The sequence below is a fragment of the Episyrphus balteatus genome, chromosome 4 (genome assembly GCF_945859705.1).
Source record: "Episyrphus balteatus chromosome 4, idEpiBalt1.1, whole genome shotgun sequence".
NCBI lineage: Eukaryota > Metazoa > Arthropoda > Insecta > Diptera > Syrphidae > Episyrphus > Episyrphus balteatus.
Genome location: NC_079137.1, coordinates 76,558,833 through 76,580,848, shown reverse-complemented (window position 1 = coordinate 76,580,848; position 22,016 = coordinate 76,558,833). Strand labels below are relative to the sequence as shown.

At 30.1% G+C, this 22,016-nt stretch overlaps 1 protein-coding gene across 1 annotated transcript; it reads left to right on the top strand.

The window, feature by feature from the left end:
- The first annotated feature begins 5,847 nt into the window (after positions 1 to 5,847).
- On the top strand, positions 5,848 to 11,234 carry LOC129918967 (toll-like receptor 6). The gene has a single exon (XM_055999734.1). The coding sequence runs from the start codon at positions 6,692 to 6,694 to the stop codon at positions 11,090 to 11,092; it is 4,401 nt and encodes a 1,466-aa protein (XP_055855709.1). The 5' UTR covers positions 5,848 to 6,691; the 3' UTR covers positions 11,093 to 11,234.
- Positions 11,235 to 22,016: the final 10,782 nt, after the last annotated feature.

Sequence of the window (22,016 nt, the reverse complement as noted above, 5' to 3'; positions counted from 1 at the left end):
TTTGTTTATAAGTTTTTAATTTTTTTTATTTCAAAGAGGATATAATTTTTGACATGGTATTAAGAATTTTGACTTTAAAGCAGATTTTAGATTTAATGTCCAAGATTTTCTTTAAAATCTCAAAATTCTAGGTAATATTGATTAAAGACTCAAATTAGTTTGTATTTACCTTTCCATGCTTGCTATAACCTACCTGAACTAACTTTAAACAAAATAGATACATTTAACATAGAGCATTTCTATGTAAACCTTACCCTGAATTGTGTCTCAAGTTTTCTATCCTTAAACAAAGACAAGAACAAACAAAAAACTTCCTTTGATGTATAAAAATATCGACAACATGCGACAGTATACCCAATCCCTCAAAAGACCTATAAATCTTCTATTCAACATCCAACGTGAACGCCGTGTCGTGTAACTCCTAAGACAATATTCCCGGAAAAGTTTTACCTATTTACTAAAAATCAACACCGTAACATTTCCATTGTTATGCCAATATAATATATTGATCCTTGTGTCTGTCTCTCTCTCTTCCATTCCTTTACAAAATGATTAATTATTTTCTATACAACTTAACAACATAAAATATGATTGACATGAATCCATCTTAGAGGCTAAAATTTTATAACTTTATTCATAGGTAAGGTACACCCACACTAATACATTCACATTTTCTAAAATAATCATAAATTTATATAAATTCAATACTTACTCAAAAACCACGAAAAAGGAAAAAGACCAACAACAACAGCAACAACAAAACAAGAAAACGACAAATCAAAATGACTGCCATTGACTTTTAGTGCCATAAGTCTTATATAAAAGCAGAAGAACAATAAGACACAAGAATTTATAACAATATAAAACCATTAACGGAACAATCAAAGGAAGAATGAAGAAGACAGAATAAAGGAAGAACAAAAGAATCGACAGCAACAAACAACAACAACAACAACAAAATAATAGAAAATTATGAAACAACAATTAAAACTTTGACTTTGTTTTCGTGTTTGTTTCCTATTTTTTTTTCTATTCTATGACAATCTGACATACTTACATATACCACCACCATCATATAACAAAAATCTGACATACACACATATAAAAAAAAAATTAGAAAAAGAAGAACAACACTCTTCTCTATGTAGTGAGTCTGATTCAATAAAATCAATCAATGTCCTGTCAGAGTTGTGTGATGTCGTCGTTGATGCTGCTGCTGATGATGACGATGGAAACAGGAAAAGGACAACACACAAAAGGACTTCATTAGAAAAAATCTTCAATATTGATGATGAAAATAAGAAATCAATAATAAAAAACTTTTCCACATATTTATTTTTTTTGGTGGAATGATGGAAAAAATATTCAATAGATTGCCCACCTATGAGGATATATTGTATTCTGTGTGATGTGTGCTCATAAGAGCATCATTATTAAAGTTATGGGTTTTTTTTTTTTGTATATTGTGGGAAATATTATAGACAACAAACCACACTGATACTTCAAACAGACTATAGAAAAAGGGGGATTAAAAATTATGAACAAAAATGAACAATTTATTTAAAGCAATTGTTACAGTCACGTCTTTAAGGTATTGATGATTTTAATGGTATTGATTGAAGTTAATTTGTGGTTCATTGAATAACTTGACGTATTTAAGGGTTTTCTTGAATTTTCCTCTTTCAATATTTTCAACTATGGGGGTTTAAAGAATTCATTTATGAAACTCAAACAATGAAAAGAAACGAAGAAGGAAACCTTTGAAAATTATTCTTGTAGAACAAGTGTTTCATTGAAAATTCTTATTAGTTCCACAATTTCAAACTTTGGAAATAATATTGCAAGGAGAATTTATGCTAGTCCTACGCATGGAAATTTTCATAACAATTAACAGTCAATATTTTTCGACAAGTAGATAGGTATCTACATATTTTGACATCGAACTGAAATAAAATTTAAAAAAAAAACCTTAAAATTCCAAAGAGAGTTTGAAAAAATCAAGAAGTTCAAAGTTTATGGTTTAATTTCCCTTTAGACAAAAATAAAGTATGATAAGGCTACCAAGTGTTGGTTTTATCGAAGATTTTTGGCTTCTCTCATTCGGATGATCGACCAGTGTCGAAGTGATCATCTTATGTTGTTTAACTGAGGCTCAATTTTTCAATGCGAGATTGAAATTACCCAAGAGTTAACTAAACTATTTTCTTAAGTTTACTCCGGATCAAATTCAAGAATTGTTTTTAAAATTCTGGCCTCAAAGTTTAAAAATATTTTCAAATCCATCCTTTGCTAAAATAAGGAATATCAATTTGAAAAATTAACTCCAAATTACAACAAAACAAGATATGTGAATGGCTTTTAAAAATGTTTAGGTTTGATTAATGGCGTTTTGGATTTGTTAAAGAGATTATTGCTGAAACCTGTGCTTCAAAAACTTTACCCTAATGAAATTTGGTCACACTATATCATTAAGGCTATGTACCAAGAATCTGCATTTTTGGATATTTTCACTTTAATGCGTCATACAACTTGTTATCACACTCTATCACTGCGTCGACCTCAATTCTCCATCTGTTCCGTAGCAGCCTATGCTATCAATGTCTGTTGCACGAGTTTCTAAAACTTTGAAGCCGTTTTTCTCAAAACTACTATTTGCAGATTCTTGGTTTTGGCTTTGTGCCACGATATTAAGGAGAGATTAACATTTATGCCAAAATTCTCAAATGTACCATACTTGGTACCTGGTTTTTAAATATTTATAAGATCCTTTTTTAATACTCTCCCGAAAAAAAGGATCACTATCACTTAAAATGTTTTAATGGAACCTTAGATAAAAAATTCTTATGGCAAATGAAACATTGCTACCAAATTTTTCGTTTAAGTTTTTTCTAGTTAGCTAAGATGTAGCAGTCCCCATGTTCCTAAAGGAACTCCCGAGTCTCGTTAACATTTGCCTAAAAAATCAAATACAAGAGTACTTATCCTAAATTTTAACTCTCTTAGTAAAAAAATCTTTTAATAGTTTTTATGGACTCTTATTGCTCTTAGTTTGTCAAATTGAATGCAGTAAAAGTTCCATCAAATTCGCTGCTTCTCCAAAAATCACTCTTTTCTCTACTAATCTATGAATAATTTCTTTTACCAATTTTCAAAAAAAATAGCATGCCAAAACACCCACATTAGATTTGGTTCTATTGTACTAAAATGTGTTTTAAATGAACTATAACTTTTCATGCAAGTTGTATTGACATGGTTTTGAGATGTCATGAAAAAAACAAACATTTTTGTTTTTTCTGTATTTTGTCGACCTTCCTTTTCCCTTTCTCGTTTCAAAAAATTAAATTTTCTTTTTAAATATTTTTTGGACCATTTTCATTCTTCACTTTGGTTGCAAATGAAACATTTTTGCCAAATTTCATAAGAGCACTTACAATATGTAAAAAATATAGCTATAAAACTATTTCTTATTCAAAAACATCATTACATCGATAAAATACCTAATCGATTCGAAATATTTTGTACTTTTTTCGGGGCAGTAGTGGTATGAAAACTGTACCATCTTTTTTAAGCATTGTTGCAAGCTTTAATGTGCAATAGTATTAAATTAATATCTACAACATTTCTATGTACATTTTATAGAAATACCTATGGTATTAATTTAATACTCTTGCACATTAAAGCTTAAAAAAATGCTAAAATTGGTTTGACGATTTTCTTACCACTGTCCCGGAAAGAGTTAAAGCCTTAGTTCTTAAATTAATTGTACCTAAAAAATACTTTCAGCTACTGTATGAGTTAAGTTCTTATCATTTTTATAAAATTTATTAAGTTGAGAACTTTTGTAAGGCCTTAATATTTTTATAGAAACGTATTACCCAGTCGAATATTTTAATTAGTATTCCAGTTGCAATAATATGGTGCCGCTAGTTGTTTTTCAAAAATCATTTGACTTCTTGACTTTTAATAATATAATCGAAACCATCAAGTCAAAAAACACCATCACACCACCGTGATGTTAAACTTAATTTGTCTCATTTCACCTCCATCCAACATTTTGCAAATCATTTGTCAATATTTTCCTCTTTATTCATTCAAACCATTAATTAAATTTGATACAAAAAAAAAAAAAAATAAAAGTACAAAAAGATACACGGTGTGATTTCTATAGGAATTTCTCTTCCTGGAATTCATTCATCCACAATTTTTTGGTTTTTTTTTTTTTTGTATATGAATACATAAACTGCTTCCGATTTTTCCATTTCCAATATATTCATCATCAAGATATAAAGTGATTTTTTTTTTTTTTCTATATCAAGCACTCAATTAAGGACTTTTTCTTTTTTTTTGACACTCACACATTCATACAGGACATCAGATTCGATTTTTATATTTTGCACCGTCTATCGTGTGAAAAGTCGCTTTTCTATACAACTATACTCTCTTTATATAGCCAACCTATACGTGATCCTTGTGTGATATTTGATATCAAAATCAATTGAATGACACACATGAGTGTGGTGAACGTTTTCAAAGTTGCCACAATGAATGACAGATGATTGAGAAATGAGAAGATTCCTTTTTTTTCTTTTTTTTTTGGTTAATTTTTTTTGTATATATCCTCCGTTTGTATCGATATCGTGCGCCCAATTTTTGATGGTAACATGATGACACTTCGTCTTATTCTTGATGATGATGGTGTGATGCGATATTTTTGATGTTTCAAATCGATTAAGGTGTATTTGTTGTGGGATTAATAAAATATATTTTATTACTTGTGTCAGGTCAATAGTGTAGATGGGAACTCTCCTGATATCTGACACTTTTTTTATCCTTCTCAAAAGGACCCCCAAAATCGATATCAAATTCTCAACATCGAAGCATTAAATGACGACATTCTAGAAAACCGATAATGGCAAGGATTAAATCCGTCTACCAAAAACTTTTCTTCCAAATTATCAATCTATTTCCATATCAAAGCCCGGCCAATAATTTTGGTAAATAAATTTCAACTAAGCTCCCATTCCCTAATTTTTTAAAAAACCAAAAAAGTTCCTCATCGTTGTTGCTCGCAATCTAAATAATACTTTCCAATTTCCCAAACAATAAATCCCTTTATTGCCTTACGTTTAAAATAAATCACCCGAACACCATGACATCAAGTAAGTTAAAATTTAATTACCACTCAGTATCCCTCTATCGACCCACTCACTCACTGCTCTGGACTACTTTAAAATATCCTCTCTGCATGAGACAAACGAAAAAAAGGATACTCGCTTTCTCTTATACCATACCGATACCAAACCTACGCACAATAGCGAAATATCCCTTTCTCAGCAAGGATTCTATTTTTTTTTTTTTTATTTTTTTGAAAGGATTTTTCTGCTCCCAGCTGATCATCAAAGTGAGAATATATTTTTTGTTACAAAAATTGAAGAAAAAAATTCCAAAAAGGACATCCTGCTGTGATGATGAGGGAAAAAGGAATTTCCCATCAAAAAAATCCATCTCATTCCGAGAGAGAGAATAAAATTTAAAAAATTCACCACACTTTTGACTGAAAATTTTCAAAATTCCCTCAAAATTCCCATCAATACGAATGAAGACAAAAAAAAGAGAAAAAATCATAGCGAAAAGAAAATTCCTCCACACACTTTCAACCAGAGAGAGAGAGCGAAAAATAAAAATATCCCTAAAAATCCAAATCCAACTAGAAACGAATGCGGGAAATATCTAACAAACTACAACAACAACAAAAAATCACTCTCTTTCCTACATTCTCCCATCATCCCGATTCAACTACTCTATAAAAGCCATCTCCTATGCTCTTTCTAATTCAGTCTCAGCTACGATACGAACCAAGCAAGGACATACACTGCTACCTACGCGTACGGTTAAATAACGGATAAAAATATATTTTTTTTCCACCACCCAAAAAAAAATCTATGAAAATCATAGTCAAAGAAAAAAAAACAATATCCTTTCGAAATTTATATGTGAATCCTTTTTTTATTTTTTTGCGTTCGAAGGATCCTTTTTTTAATTTTTCGCCAACCGAAAAATAAATGTGTTGTGACTGTGTGAAGTGTTCCTATTTCAAAAAAAAAAAAAATAAAAATTAATTAAAAAAGCAAAAGAAATACAAGTGAAAAAAAACATCCTTGCTATTATAGAAAAAAATATCCTTAAAGAGAAAAAATACAAAATTTTAAAGCAAGGAAGTGAAACGAAATAGGAAAAAGAAAAATAATACAAAAAAAAAAATCATACCATATTCGGACTGCGCGAACTCACGCACAATTCTTCCTTTTTTTTTGTATTTTGTTCGTTTTTGTCTTCTCGTAATTTTTTTGGTGGTATCCTTTGGTCCTTTCTTCTCATCATACTGTGTATTTCTGTATATCCCATTAAATTTATTTAAATTTAAACCAGAATACCCAAAAAAAAATCGAACAAATATCTGCATTCAAAGTGATTTAAATCAATTTCGCTGAAAATATGTGTAATTTTTCGCTAAGTCGTTAGAACTTGTTGAAATTCGCGTCCTAGACCGGTTTAAAAACTATGGATACGTGTAAAAAACTATGACAAATTAAATTCGTGAAGAAAAATTTTAAAAAATTGTATTCATACAGTAGAAAGGATACAAAATAACTGAGCGAAAAAATAAAAAAAATCATAAAAAAATTCAAATATGGATTTAACAAATAATTTCATATTTTTAATATTACTGATTGTATTAACTGCATCAGCCGATCAACAAACACAACAACAATATGCTGCCAATCAAAAAATGATGGTTGACACACAACAACAACAACAACAACAACATTTAAATTCAGCTTTAGATGGCAGTGATGCTGCATCGGGTGGTGCAACACAATCACGTTATGATGCACCCGATGATTGTCATTTCGGTTTAGCTGAACCGGGTGTATCTGATGATATTGCATTGACGTGCAATTTGCGAACGGTCAATAGTGAATTTGATACGACGAATTTTAGTGTTATTCCATCGGAAAATACAGTTGCATTACATGTGCTGTGTAATGATGAAATAATGGCACGTAGTTCGTTGGAACCGCGTTCGTTTGTCCATTTAACACGGTTAAGGGAATTGTCAATTGGATTTTGTAAAATTGCAAAATTTAATCGAGAAGTCCTTGAAGGATTAACGGATTTGAGAAATTTAACAATTAAAACACATAATATTAATTGGCCAACGTTGAATTTCGATATTGAATCGGAGGCTTTTGGGCCAACGAAAAATCTTGAACGATTGGATTTGAGTCAGAATAATATATGGTCGTTGCCAGAGAATCTTTTTTGTCATTTAACTGGTTTGGCATCGTTGAATATGAGCGAAAATCGTCTACAAGATGTTAATGAATTGGGTTTTAGAGAACGGTCCAAAGAGGTCGAGTTACCATCGAGCACCGTGAGTAGTCAAGATTCTCCAGCTGCTGCCCTAACACCCAAAAAGCCTTCCTCAGCTCCATGCTCACTTGATTTAGAAATCCTAGACGTATCCTTCAACCATTTCGTCCTTCTCCCAGCCAATGGATTTGGCAATCTTCGAAGACTCAAATACCTTCAAGTGAATAACAACGAAATATCGATGGTCGCTGATAAAGCCCTAAGTGGCTTAAAGAACTTGCAAATTCTTAACTTGAGTTCAAATAAAATCGTAGCACTGCCATCGGAATTATTTTCCGAGCAATCAAAGTCAATTCAGGAGGTTTATCTCCAAAATAATTCAATAAGTGTGCTTTCGCCGAAATTGTTCTCGAATTTGGAACAACTTCAAGCTTTGGATTTGTCGTTTAATCAAATCACTTCGACTTGGATAGATCGAGCTACATTTACCGGTCTTATTCGTTTGGTTTTGCTGAATTTGTCACATAACAAACTTACCAAGCTTGAACCTGAAATATTTTCGGACCTTTATACTCTTCAGATCCTGAATCTTCGACATAATCAACTCGAAAATATTGCTGCTGATACTTTTGCTCCAATGAATAACCTGCATACACTTTTGATGTCCCACAATAAGCTGAAGTATCTCGATGCTTATGCCTTGAACGGTCTTTATGTCCTCTCGCTGCTGTCTCTTGATAACAATGCTCTAATTGGTGTCCATCCTGAAGCTTTCCGTAACTGCAGTTCCCTCCAAGACTTAAACTTGAATGGTAACCAGCTTAAAACCGTTCCATTAGCTCTGCGAAATATGAGACTCTTGAGAACCGTTGATTTGGGTGAAAATATGATTAGCCAATTGGAAGAGACAGCTTTTAAAGGTCTTGGTAACCTTTATGGACTTCGTCTTATTGGAAATTACCTCGAAAATATCACAATGAACTCCTTCAAAGACTTGCCAAGCTTGCAAATTTTGAACTTGGCAAGAAATCGTATTCAAGTTATCGAACCTGGTGCATTCGAGATGACATCAAGCATTCAAGCTATTCGTCTGGATGGGAACGACTTGACAGAAATTAATGGACTCTTCAGTAATATGCCATCACTTTTATGGCTCAATATCTCCGATAACCATCTTGAACACTTTGACTATGCCCATGTCCCAAGCACCTTACAATGGCTAGATCTTCATAAAAATCGTCTCTCAGAGCTTTCAAACCGTTTTAACTTGGATTCCCAGCTTCGTTTGCAAACCCTCGATGCAAGTTTCAACCAGCTTGTCAAAGTCACTCCAAGCTCGATTCCAAATTCCATCGAACTTTTGTTTTTGAATGATAACCTCATCGGATCTATCGAACCACATTCGTTCCTCCACAAAACCAACTTGACACGAGTCGATCTTTATGCTAACCAGGTTACAACTCTCGATGTGAAAAGCCTAAGAATCCTGCCAATCCCAGATCACAGACCTCTTCCAGAATTCTATATCGGTGGAAATCCATTCCTCTGTGATTGTAACATCGACTGGCTGCAAAAAATCAACCATATGACTTCCCGACAATATCCCAGAATCATGGATCTTGAGACAATCTACTGCAAGCTTTTGCATACTCGCGAACGAGCTTATATCCCTTTGATGGAAGCTGAAGCTAAACATTTCCTCTGCACCTATAAAAACCACTGTTTTGCTGTGTGTCACTGCTGTGCTTCGGAATCATGTGATTGTGAGATGACTTGCCCGAATAATTGTACCTGTTTCCATGACCAAACCTGGTCGACAAATATCGTCGAGTGCTCTGGAGTCGGTTATAGTGAAATGCCCAAAAAAGTTCCCATGGATACCACCGAGTTGTATATTGATGGAAGCAATTTCCCCGATTTGGCTCCACACACTTTTGCTGGAAGGAAGAATCTTATCGTTCTTTATCTCAACAACTCCAATGTTCACCTAATGCACAATACGACTTTTGTCGGTCTTAAAAAACTAAGTATTTTACATCTGGAAGAAAATCATATGGTAAGCTTGGTGGGTGATGAATTTTCAATGCTCGAAAGCCTCCGGGAACTTTATCTTCACAATAATAAACTGGCTTATATTGGAAATGGTACCTTCCAGGGGCTGAGAAAACTCGAAGTTCTTCGTTTAGATGGAAATCGTTTAATCCATTTCGAGGTATGGCAACTTGCTTTAAGCCCTTATCTTGTCGAAATTAGTCTGGCCGATAATCCATGGTCTTGCGAGTGCAGTTATTTGAGTAAGTTCCGAGGGTATTTGGGACAGTCTTCTGAGAAAATCGTCGATGCCAATAGAGTAGCCTGTGTCTATAACAATCTTACGAGTATCCTGCGAGAGAAAAACGGTACCAAATGTACTCTCCGAGATGACTTGAGTGCTTATGTGAGATCAAGTGAAATTGAAAATCTTCTTCCATTGCTCCTAGCTGCAACTTGTGCTTTTGTTGGATTTTTCGGCCTCATTATGGGTCTTTTCTGTTATCGTCATGAATTGAAAATGTGGGCCCATTCGAATTGTTTCTTCACAATGTGTTATCGATCACCAGCTTTTATCGATAACTTTGTCGAAAATAAAGACCATAGACTTTGTGATGCCTATTTTGCGTATAGTCTTCAAGATGAACATTTTGTAAGCCAGATTCTTGCCCATGCTCTCGAAGCTGATATTGGATACAGACTTAATTTACACTATCGTGATACAAACTTAAATGCTTATATCGCTGATGCCATCTTGGAAGCTGCTGAAGGTTCAAAAATGGTCGTTTTGGTGCTCTCCAAGAACTTCCTTTATAACGAATGGTCACGATTTGAGTATAAAAGTGCCTTCCATGAGATGGTCAAACGCAGGAAGAGGCTCGTATTCATCTTGTATGGAGATCTCCCACAACGAGATATCGATATGGACATGAGACACTACCTTCGGACCAGTACCTGCATCGAATGGGATGACAAGAAATTCTGGCAAAAACTTCGAATGGCTTTACCCCATTTGCCTCGGGGTAATAACAAACGTCATTGTTCTGGACCGCCACCATCAGCGGTAAATATTTATGCTACCGCTCATGATTACGGTGTTGGGACTCTACCCCGACCAGCAGCACCAGATTGTCCATCGAAACGTTATGGTGACTGCAATAATTATGCCACTATTAACGATTGCAGTCGAACATATCCTGCGGCGACAGGACCTCCTTGCAAATTCAATTCGATGAACGAGAAAGGTCACGACAGACAACATGAATATGCTGTGCCATCACATTATTCCTCAGCGCCATCTCCTGGTGAGTACGAACGTGGTGGTAGTGAAAAAAATTGTGAATGCGGTAAGAAAAGTGGATCCTCGTCATCGCCTCAGTCGGGTACAACGGCGACAGTGAATTCAGCTGCTGGCAGTATAAATGCTAGTTTTTCAACGAATTTCACAAATCCTCCGCCTCCTTCGGTTACGAATGCTGTTAATAATGCCACCAATACATTCCACAGTTTTAATTGTAAGAAAACTTGTAGTTGTAGTGCTAATGGTGGTACTTTGAGACAACAACAACAACAACAACATCCTTCTACAGTGACTCATTCAAATTTATATGAGTCGAATCTTTCGTTAAATGATATTAGCAATAGTTTGGATAGTCGACCGACTTCAAATAAGGACATTTGGGCGTAAGGTTAAAAAAAAATTATTTATATTTAAATATAAAAAAATAAAATTTTTCTTGTATTTTTTAACAAAAAAATTAAAAAAATAAAAAAAAAAATTATTCCATATAAAAAAAAATTATTAACGAAACCACAACAGACTGAACGAAAACTAGTTAATTTATTTTTTAATTTAAATTTTTTATTTATTTTTATTTTTAAAATTTTAATTTTTATGTGTACAGGGAAAAATTAAAAAAAAAAAATTGTCGTATATCCTTTTTTTCCATCCTCTTTTGTGTCCATCGTTGCAACACAGCAGACACATAGCAAGCAAGCAAAATTGATCCAGGATTCAATTTAAATTATATCCTTTGTTGTGTTTTTTTTTTTTTTATTATTATTATTTTTGAATCTATATAAATATTAAACTGTCTCTCTTTCTGTAATTCTCCTGTCTGTCTCTTTGCAATCATTTTGCCACCTCATTTCCATTCAACAAAAGGCACTGTTCTGTACTGTTGCCAACAAACAATGGTATATTTTTTTTTTTATTCATACATAAAATATCCAAAAAGATATCAATCGCGTGCAATCAATTCTCAATTATCCTTTTTTGAATAAAAAAAAAATAATAATAAAAAAAAAATTGATAGCAGCAGTTCCGTTCGATTACACATTCTATGCGCGAGAAGGGATTTTCCTATACTTACACTTAATTCCATTTTTTTTTTTTTGGTATTCACAATTTTCATATCTCATTATTCACGGTTGCTTCTTATTTAATAACACATATTCATACAACAACAACATAAACCAACACCATTTATCAATCGCTCACGTTTTATTATGGTATTTTTCTGCCTGAATGCACCCAACTCATCTATCACACAAATACATACAAATTCGAAATATTATTATTATTGAAGAAAAAAAATAAACACACAAAAGAACACATCAAAGGATCAAGGATATAGCTAGAAGAAAAAAAAAATAAAATTATTTAAAACTATAGAAATTGCCAATGTACACAAACTAAATAAAAAAATAAAAATAAAAAAAAAAACAAACAAAAACTTATATTCAACTATTTCCATTAAAAAAATTAATTCTTACTACTTAAATAAAAAATTAACTAAAAACAAAAAATTGATGAAGTAAAAAAAATTATGGAAGAATGAACGAATTTATTAATTTAATAAAAAAAAAAAAATTAAACAAAAAAAAAAGACAGAAATTCTAACTGAAAAAAAATTATAAAAAATTTTAAAAAAGACACAAAAACCTACTTTATACTTGTAAAATAATTTAAAAACTTTATATTAAATAAAAAAACTAATAAAAATTGTATTATAAATAATAATAATAATAAAAAAAAGATATTGCATTTAATAAAAAAAAAAATATTCGATGAAAAACGAAAGAAAATAAAAAACAAAACAACAATTACTCATATTCCAATTTATTACTCTCAAAAGAATGATATGGTATTATAGAGTGAAAATAAAGAAGAAGAAGAAACAAAAAAACAAACCAATAGAGATATTAAAATACAAAAACAAAAAAATATAAACAAAAAAATGGTTCCACAAACAACAAATTTTATTTTTTCTTGTTTTTATATTTCTTTATTTTTTTTTCTTGTGTATAATTTGTATAAAAAGTTATATTATATTATTTTAAAAATAAAATTTTTAATTGTTCAGATATTTATTTATTATTTGTATAAAAAAAAAACAGTTTTTATTATTAAATTTAATATATATAAATATTATACATAAAAAAAATATAGAATTAAGTTATTATTTCCTTTTTTTTTGTAATAATTGTAAATTTGTATTTTATTTTGTATATAAATTAATATTATTATTATTCTACTATAAGGATAGCATTAAATAAAAGAAAAAAAAAAGCAAACAAATGAGAAAAAGTTACCTAATATAAATAAAAAAAAACAAAAAGGATGAAAATAAAATGATAAAAAATTATAAAATATTTAAAATTTTGATTTTTGTTTTTCTTTTGAATTGAGATACGGACGAGGACTGATGAGATTTTGACAATTTGGGAAGTTGTTCTACTTTAGAAATGAAATACACTTTAACATGAAAACAGTTGGAAAATCACATACTTTGAGGCTTTTAATAAAAGTAGAAGGATTTAATATTGAAAAAATTATTAATTTTATTCATATTATTTGGGAGTTCAATAGTGTTACCGCATGCCATTTGATATTTGTGATGGTAGAGGATCAGGCAATAAAAACTAAATGATTTTTTATTTCTGAGAAAGTGCTTGCAATAATGAATTATAAAAAAAAGCAAAACTTAGAATTCATGGAAAAACATAGACCTTGAAAAAAATTCCAACTATAAACAAAATCTAACAAACATTATGCAGAAATAAAACATTTGCTGGGAATTACTTTACCTTTTTTCCAGCGTTTTGTGTTGAGGTTAATACTTTGGAAGACCTTTGACCTTACAACAGTGAACTAAACACATGCAAAGCATTTTAAAATCCATAATTCCAATGAAAAAACGGCTTTTCTAGTTTGAATTTCTCGGTAGCTAATATTTATTTTTCATAGTTGTAGGTGTACCTAGGTAAGTTCTCAGTACTAATATTAAAGCCGCACAAATGACATTGAACATTTTTTTTTTTCAAATATTTTATTCATGTTGAAATAGAGAATGTTTTTTCGGATTTGGGGTTCAATATCAAGAATTTACTCACATCAGGAAAGAATTTTTTTCTTTCTTTTTTGTTTTTATTTTTAAAATAGAAGGCTTGAAAAGAAGTATGAAATGTAGAGACAAATTTTGTGAATTAACTTAGCCAATTTGAAGATTTAAATTTTTTTGACGTGATAACGTCTTAAAAATCGATGAATCATGGCAGCATCCACGAAAAAGTGACGCCATTTTCTAATGTTCCACCTGAAATTTTTAGCTGTGTGGAATAAATTTCAATTAAAAATAAATAAGATTAAAAAAACAAAGATTTTCTATAGCTTATTTATAAAAAGCTAAAGATGAATAGTAATGAAGGATTTTGAAAAATTCATTCATTAAATAGGGTTTATGGGGGTGAAACAGAATTGCGAAAAGTGTATATTTTGTATACACTATTACAAGAATTTTTCAAACTTATGTACATGAAAATATTTTTTTTTGTTACATTTAATAATAATATTATTATAAATTGTATAATTCAAATTGTTTTTTTTTTTTATTTAGTTTTTCTTAAGTGCTGTGATGTATCTATGTATGTTTTTTCTTTAATTTTTATTTATTTAATGTCAATAATTTATATTTTATTTTTGAAAATTACAAAGTTGACAAAATCATTTGTCAACACTTATAATTTTATTAAATATAACAAAAAAAAATATTTTCATGTAAGTTAAAAAAATTCTTTTAATAGTGTAAATTTTAATATCAAAAGTTAAAATTCCCCTGATGAAATGCTCTGCGTTTCGAAATATGAATTTTTGAAAAACTCCTTCCTACTGTTTTGGGCGTATTTTTGAGTGGTTTTTTATTTTTAGCAATTTTTTGGAGCAACTTTTGAAAAAAAGTATAGAGCAAAGTGAGAGTTCTTGATAAATTTGAAATAATGAAATACATACTTCATTTTATTACGAAAAAATGATGTAGCTAACCTTTTTTTCGTCAAAATGTTGAGTATAAAAACCAACATTATTTTGAATAAATACAAACAAGAATAAGCTTTAAGCTCTTCGAAAATGTACATCATGGTATTTTGCTGCCATTATGTTCAAATATATTTTTTCTTGAACTGAATTTGTGAACTATAGATCCATCAATCCAAAATTATCCTCTACATTTTCTTTTCAAAGCATAAAAATTTAAAAAAATGGTTACTAAAAATGTATTGTTCCTCGAAATCTTAATTTAAAATAAAATAAAATAAAATAAAATAAAATAAAATAAAATAAAATAAAATAAAATAAAATAAAATAAAATAAAATAAAATAAAATAAAATAAAATAAAATAAAATAAAATAAAATAAAATAAAATAAAATAAAATAAAATAAAATAAAATAAAATAAAATAAAATAAAAATTTAAAATATCGAATAATTCAAACTATAATAAATTCACCCATTCGTTCGGATAAATATTATCGAATAAATTATCGAATAGAAAGTATCAATCATTCAGTTTTTTTTTTTCAATTATTTTTTCGAATTTTCACTGATATTTACTTTGTAGAACTATTTACAGCTAATTTTTGAAATCTTAAAACTTGATTCGTTCATTTAATAGTACTTTTTAGCATATTTTTCTTAAATCCCTCAGTTCTGAAGTGAGGTACTGAGATGTCGTTGTTAAACTTTAATGCTAATATTAGAAATAACAATAATGTATGTATTTATTTTCCCATTAAATGTCAACTCAAAATCAAAACCTTGGTTGATTAAAGCACAAATGAGTTCAACAAGGCTATCGTCCTATCGTTGTTATTATTTTACATACAAAACAATGGCTCAAGTAATATTTCATGCAAAAAACACAACTATTATTTTTTCAAAATAAAATTTAATGGTCTAAAAAAATACATTTTTCAAGGGTTTTTGAGAAACAAGTCATGAATCATGGTGAGCTATAAAGATTACTAAGGAAATTAGAAAACAACCATACAAATTAAATTGCTTAGATTATTTTTGGTCAGCGATAGAAATTTTATATTATATTACTCATACACCAGAGTGACCTGAAAATCATTCTATTTGTGACCAAAATCTTCTATTTAAGCAAGTTTTTGCTAGATAAAGCTAAATCTAATATAATTATATATAATATTCTGTTATTTTTGAAACGATATTATTTATTGGTAGGTATTGTATTCATGAATCATTTTCAGAAAAAAAAATATTTTCATAACAATTTAAAAAAAAATAACTACAACATTTTTAAGGACTGAAATATAGTGACATCACATTAAAATGGGTCTGGTTTTTTATATATTCGATTGTTATTAAAAAATAAAAGTATTGATTTCATTGATTTTCACGTATGAACCTTAAATCACTGTTCCAGTATTAAATATTATACTTGAACAGTGATTTAAAAGAATTGCTTTAATTATTGCTCCAATATTAAAATAATCAAATCTCAATCCACAATTCAAATTAACTCAGACTAACTCCAGAGGAGAAATTCCTTGAAAATTAATAAAATGTGTCCTTAAGATTTTCTAGGAAATTTAATAATAATTTTTTTTTCATTCAAACACATATTAAAATCATTTCGGTAGAAATGCTCCAAAAAAATTGCAATGCGAAAAAATCCTAATCCTTAAAAAAATGTCACATTTAACATTAGAATCAAGTATAAAAAATAACCCATATAGAAATAACATGTTTAATCCATCTGATGAAAGGATTTTTTTTAAGGAGAAATATCTATTTGCCAAATAACTCTTTTATTCAAAAATTAAGTTTCAGTAAATTAAAGTTTGACAGTTTTTTTTTCATTTTCTCTGGAAAACCAAATTTTTCTATTCATTTTTGGTTATTTTGGTAGAATTTCAGATTTATACTTTTTAATTACCATTCGTTAAAAAATCAAAGCTTGATATAAGGGTAGCCACATTTTATGGGTAAACGTGAATATCCTAATCCATCTAGTTTTGACACTCTAATGACTTTCAGATTCTGAGAAATAGTTGACACATAAAAATGTAATTGGTGTACCTACTTTTTTTTCAAAATTTTTAAAATGCAATTAAATTGGAAATACTTTTTCGTTGAATTTAGTTCAAAAAATTGTCACAGTAGAACAAAGCTAGCATAATATTAAATCACTATTTTGATAATAAAATTGGGTCTCATTGGAAATCGAACAATTTCGATGCGGTAAATCCAATTTCCACTCTTTAATTAATTTCAAAATCTGCAGTTATAAAACGTTTCAGATCTACTAAATCAACTGCAATTTAGCGCAAAACACCCACAATCAATACCTACAAAAAAAAAAAAAATAAATTCTAAAACTATGCTAAACCATGGCTATTAAATCAATTTAAAATCCCTCTAGAACCTTATCTCTATTTTATATACCAAAAAAACATGTACCCACATAAAATATGCGGCAAATCCTTAAATCGAACACCTCTTCAATATATTCAAACTAAACAACATGACTATAATAATAAATAAATGCGGCAATATTATGTTTAACCCCAAATAATTAACCAAATAAATTATTCAAACCTAAAACAAATATTATTTATGATGTGTTCCTCCTCTAAATAATTCAAAATTCCCTCTACTCCTTTTAAAATTGTTATTTAATCCTTTTTCCTAGAAAAAAAAAATAAACATTGTTTTACTAATAAATTTTGTCCCTACAAATAAATTATATCAAATAAATAATTATCTCAAAATAATTTTGATAATAAATTAAATACAAAAAAAAAAAAAGAGTGTGTGTACACATGTACACGCGACTGAAGTTATACTTCTCATTCAGTATATGTAAATGAATTTCATTTGATATTTTTAATTTCTATTATTAAATTAATTAATCCACACATCGTTTTTTTACATTTTTATCAAGTGAACAATAAATTAATTCTTTCATCCTCCTTGCGTCCATGTAGTTTTCAATTTATTCTGTGAAATTTACACATGTTGTGCGGTTAAGAACGTACGGTATACGCTTAACGAAACTAAATGAATTGAGCATAAAATGTGCGATATGGTTATTTTATGAGAATTGTGTGTGCTTCAGCACTAGTAGTAGCAATATGGAACTTGCAGAGTTGCTACAAAGCTCAAAAGTGAGCTGAGCTCAGCTCACAGCTCAGCTCAAATTTTGAGCTAGCTGACTTTTGAGCTATGTACCATAGCTCAGCTCATTTGAGCTGAGCTGAAAGTGAGCTGAGCTGATGGTTGAGCTGAGCTGTTGGGTGAGCTAAAGTAAAGTGAGCTGAGCTGAGCTGTGATGGGTGAGAGGATACATTGATTTTTATTTGGAAAGTATAATGAAATATGAAGATATTTTGAACTTTTATAAAACACCATAGCTCAAGATGTTTGGTTCTAGTTATTAATGGAATTATTTTAACACATGGATATTTTTATAAATAAAACAGATAATTTTTCGTGATCTTTCTCTTGTTTTTTTAACCCTAGAAAGATAATCATAATATACGTCTCAGAGACGTATGATTCTAAAAAAGATTTTTGGTCTTATGTTAACACTTTTTGTCATATTTATTTAACTCATTACTTAGATTATTTTAAAGAAGTGATATAATAAATCAAATCAATTTAACAAAAACCCAGAAATTTGAATTGAATTAGATAAAACAGTTCTTTACACGCCATACGTCTTACAGACGTAGATTATCTTTCTAGGGTTAATAGTAAATATATTTCTATTTTTTTAGTAAAATATTTCTTTTTTAATCATAAAAAAAATCAGGTACAATCCGGTTTTACGACTTTTTTCAAAATTCCGAGAAAATCGCGTTTGAAAGTTGGGGTAAATTTTTTTTTCGAAAAATCCCCGAATCTTTGAACGCTCCTGGAAGCTAAACTGCTTGAGAGCAATTTTTGGGAGTGGTGCCAAATGATAGCTTGTGTCATGGGCCTACGCTTTGCACATTATCAGATTTTTAAAAAATCGCTTTGCATGTTAAACCGCCACATCATGCCTTTTTTTTCAGAATCGGGCTTAACTTTTTTTTTACCTTTAAGTTCTCCTGGTTTGAGAACGCGTGTACCTACAGGGATGGAAGTTGTACCCAAATGTAGGTTAGAGTCCCCGCTACCTTTTGGCATAAAAAAAATTTTTTTCATTTTTTTCAAAATTCCGAGATGATCTAGAGACAGGGGAGTGGTGCCATATGAAAGCTTATATTCTCAGCTACCCGAAAGTGGTATAATCCGGTTTTTCGATTTTTTTCAAAATTCCGAGAAAATCGTGTTTGAAAGTTGGGGTAAATTTTTTTTTTCGAAAAATCCCCGAATCTTTGAACGCTCCTGGAAGCTAAGCCGCTTGAGAGCAATTTTTGGGAGTGATGCCAAATGATAGCTTGTGTCATGGGTTACGCTTTGCACATTGTCAGATTTTTAAAAAATCGCTTTGCATGTTAAACCGCCACATCATGCCTATTTTTTCAGAATCGGGCTTAACTTTTTTTTTACCTTTAAGTTCTCCTGGTTTGAGAACGCGTGTACCTACAGGGATGGAAGTTGTACCCAAATGTAGGTTAGAGTCCCCGCTACCTTTTGGCATCAAAACATTTTTTTTCATTTTTTTCAAAATTCCGAGATATAGGCGTTGGAAGTTGGGGCGCTCACTTTCAGCTCAGCTCACTTTCAGCTCAGCTCAAATGAGCTAAGCTATGGTACCTAGCTCAAATTTGAGCTGAGCTGTGAACTGAGCTGAAATGTTAGCTTTTTGCAACCCTGGCAACTTGCCACATGTAACTTGCCACATGCAACTTGCCACACGCAATTTGCCACATGCAACTTGCCACACGCAACTTGCCACATACAACTTGCCACATGCAACTTGCCACATGCAACTTGCCACATACAACTTGCCACATGCAACTTGCCACATGAAACATGTAACTTGCTACGTGTTGTGTGTTTTATGTTTGCCGTACTGTGGCGTACTGCATTTTTAAATACTAAAGTACTGCGTACTCTAAAGGTGAAACGACAGCCCTGCTACCCAGGGTGATCGCGTCATAATCCCTTTGACATTCTTGTCAAAAAGTAAATTTTCATACCCACCCTCCCATAAGAAGTATAACTTCAAAAAAAATACAAACAATTTACAAAAATAAAAAATATATACCAATTTATTTATATTGAATGAAAAAAAATTACAAATAATTCCACAAACATGTTTAAATAGTTCACCTTTGTCAAATAATAAAATATTCCACATGGCGGCATTGTTTTGAAGGATATCCGCCACCGCTGGCTGCCATTGCTGCTATTTATATACACGTTACCCATTCACCGTCACCATTTGCAAATGGCTTGTGTTTAACAATATTTCCATATGTTTGTGCAATTTAAATTTTAAAATAAATAAAATTAAAATTTCATCATTTTATGTTTCGGTGAATATGGCATACTTTGGCTATAGGGCAGAGAATTATCCCAATCCTTCGGATAATATAGACTGGAGGGTGGACATGGACATGTGGCGCACGTGTGTGTGGTTTGTATGGAGTTCAATGAGCCGCTATCGATTTTTTTTTTAAACGTAGAAACGTGCTGTCATCCTGATGATTAAATGAAATGGGATAAACGAGGACGACATTTTTGTGAGTGACAAACCGTTACTAGGGCAGAGAGATGTTTTACTTTTTTTATTAAAATTTTTGAACACTGTTTCCGTATTTTTTTTTTTCGAAAGTTGACGAACCAATATAAAATACGTTGGTTGATGACTTATAAAATTTTAAATATAAAAACAAATAAGTAATTTGTATTGAAAATATTGGTTCCGCAAGCTGTGGTTCATTTTTGTCCATATACACGAAAAAAAAGTAAGTATACGCCAGAGTGCACAGAACATTTTATGAAATATTTGAACAATTTTATATTTTCTTTATATAAAATAATTTGGATCAAATAAATATGTAACTCAGAGTTACTTTATTATTAATAAAAGCAAAAGGGAATATTATTTTTTTTATAATAAATTAAAAAAATATATATAAATAAAAAAAAAAAGGAATAAAAGCCTAGAAGAGGATTTTCCATATATAGGAAAATCTGATAAAGATAAATTCAAAAGAAATCAATTTTTAATTACAAATTTTAATAAAATCGATTAGCATTATTATTATTTAATAACTTTTACTTTGAAGGATATTATTTAAAATTTGTTCAATCAGACATGTTCCAAACGTCATTCTGGGAATGAATTCGAAATCGACACTATCCAAAAACATAATGTTTATAATAACTCAACAATAATTCACTATATTGAATTTTTAATTAAAAAAAAAAAAATAGTTATGTATAGGTACTCAAATAAAAGTTTTTTGAGGGAAAATTGTCATTTCGTGAACGTTACAAAAAAGAAAAAAAAGTTTTTATTAAATTTGCTAAACGGAGATGCGATTGTTCTTTTATAGGTAAGTATTTTCAAAAATGTACTGCAACAAAAAAAAAAACGCTTTTTAAGATAAAAAGCAATAAACTACTCCTTGCGAATTATAGTAATCATGATATATTTTTTTTTTGTATAAAGGCTGTCAAAAATAAGTCAAAGGTTTTTTGTGGAATATTAAACAATAGCAGCCTATATTTATTATATAAATCAGGAATTATATCAGGAAAAAATCTCCAAATTTCTTATTTTTTGTTTTATAATTGATTTCAAATTGTTCAATTAATTGCAAATGTATTCCAAAAAATAAAAGCTTATAGTACAGGTAAATAGTACATAAAATCAAGAAATAAAAAAAAATTGTTCCACTCATGAAACTTGGCAAAAAGTTTGCTTTTGGGATAAGAACCAAGTACAAAAAAAGTCTATAAAAAAAAGTTGGGTGGAAGGGTGTTTTTTTCGCGGACAAGAGGGAGGGGGGAGGGGGGTCAAAAATATACTGAAAAAAATTGTTTGTTGAATATCATCAATGACACATGTTTTCAAGGTATTTTTTGATGCTGAATCTAATGACATAAAAATAAAGTCAATACGATTGCTCTAAGAAAAGTTATTTCCGATTAAAAACCAGGGTGCTTGTTTTTTTTTACCTCAACAGGTTAAATATAACTGAAACCCATGTGAAAAACATGCTACACTGACAAAATTTGGGATGAAGGTTTAAGATAAAACAATGACAAAGGATTCATAAAGTTTTTAAAAATATTTTGGGTGAAAGGGTGTTTTTTTGATAGGTTAAGTTGTGTGTGAGAAAGGTATCATAACAGCTAACTTATA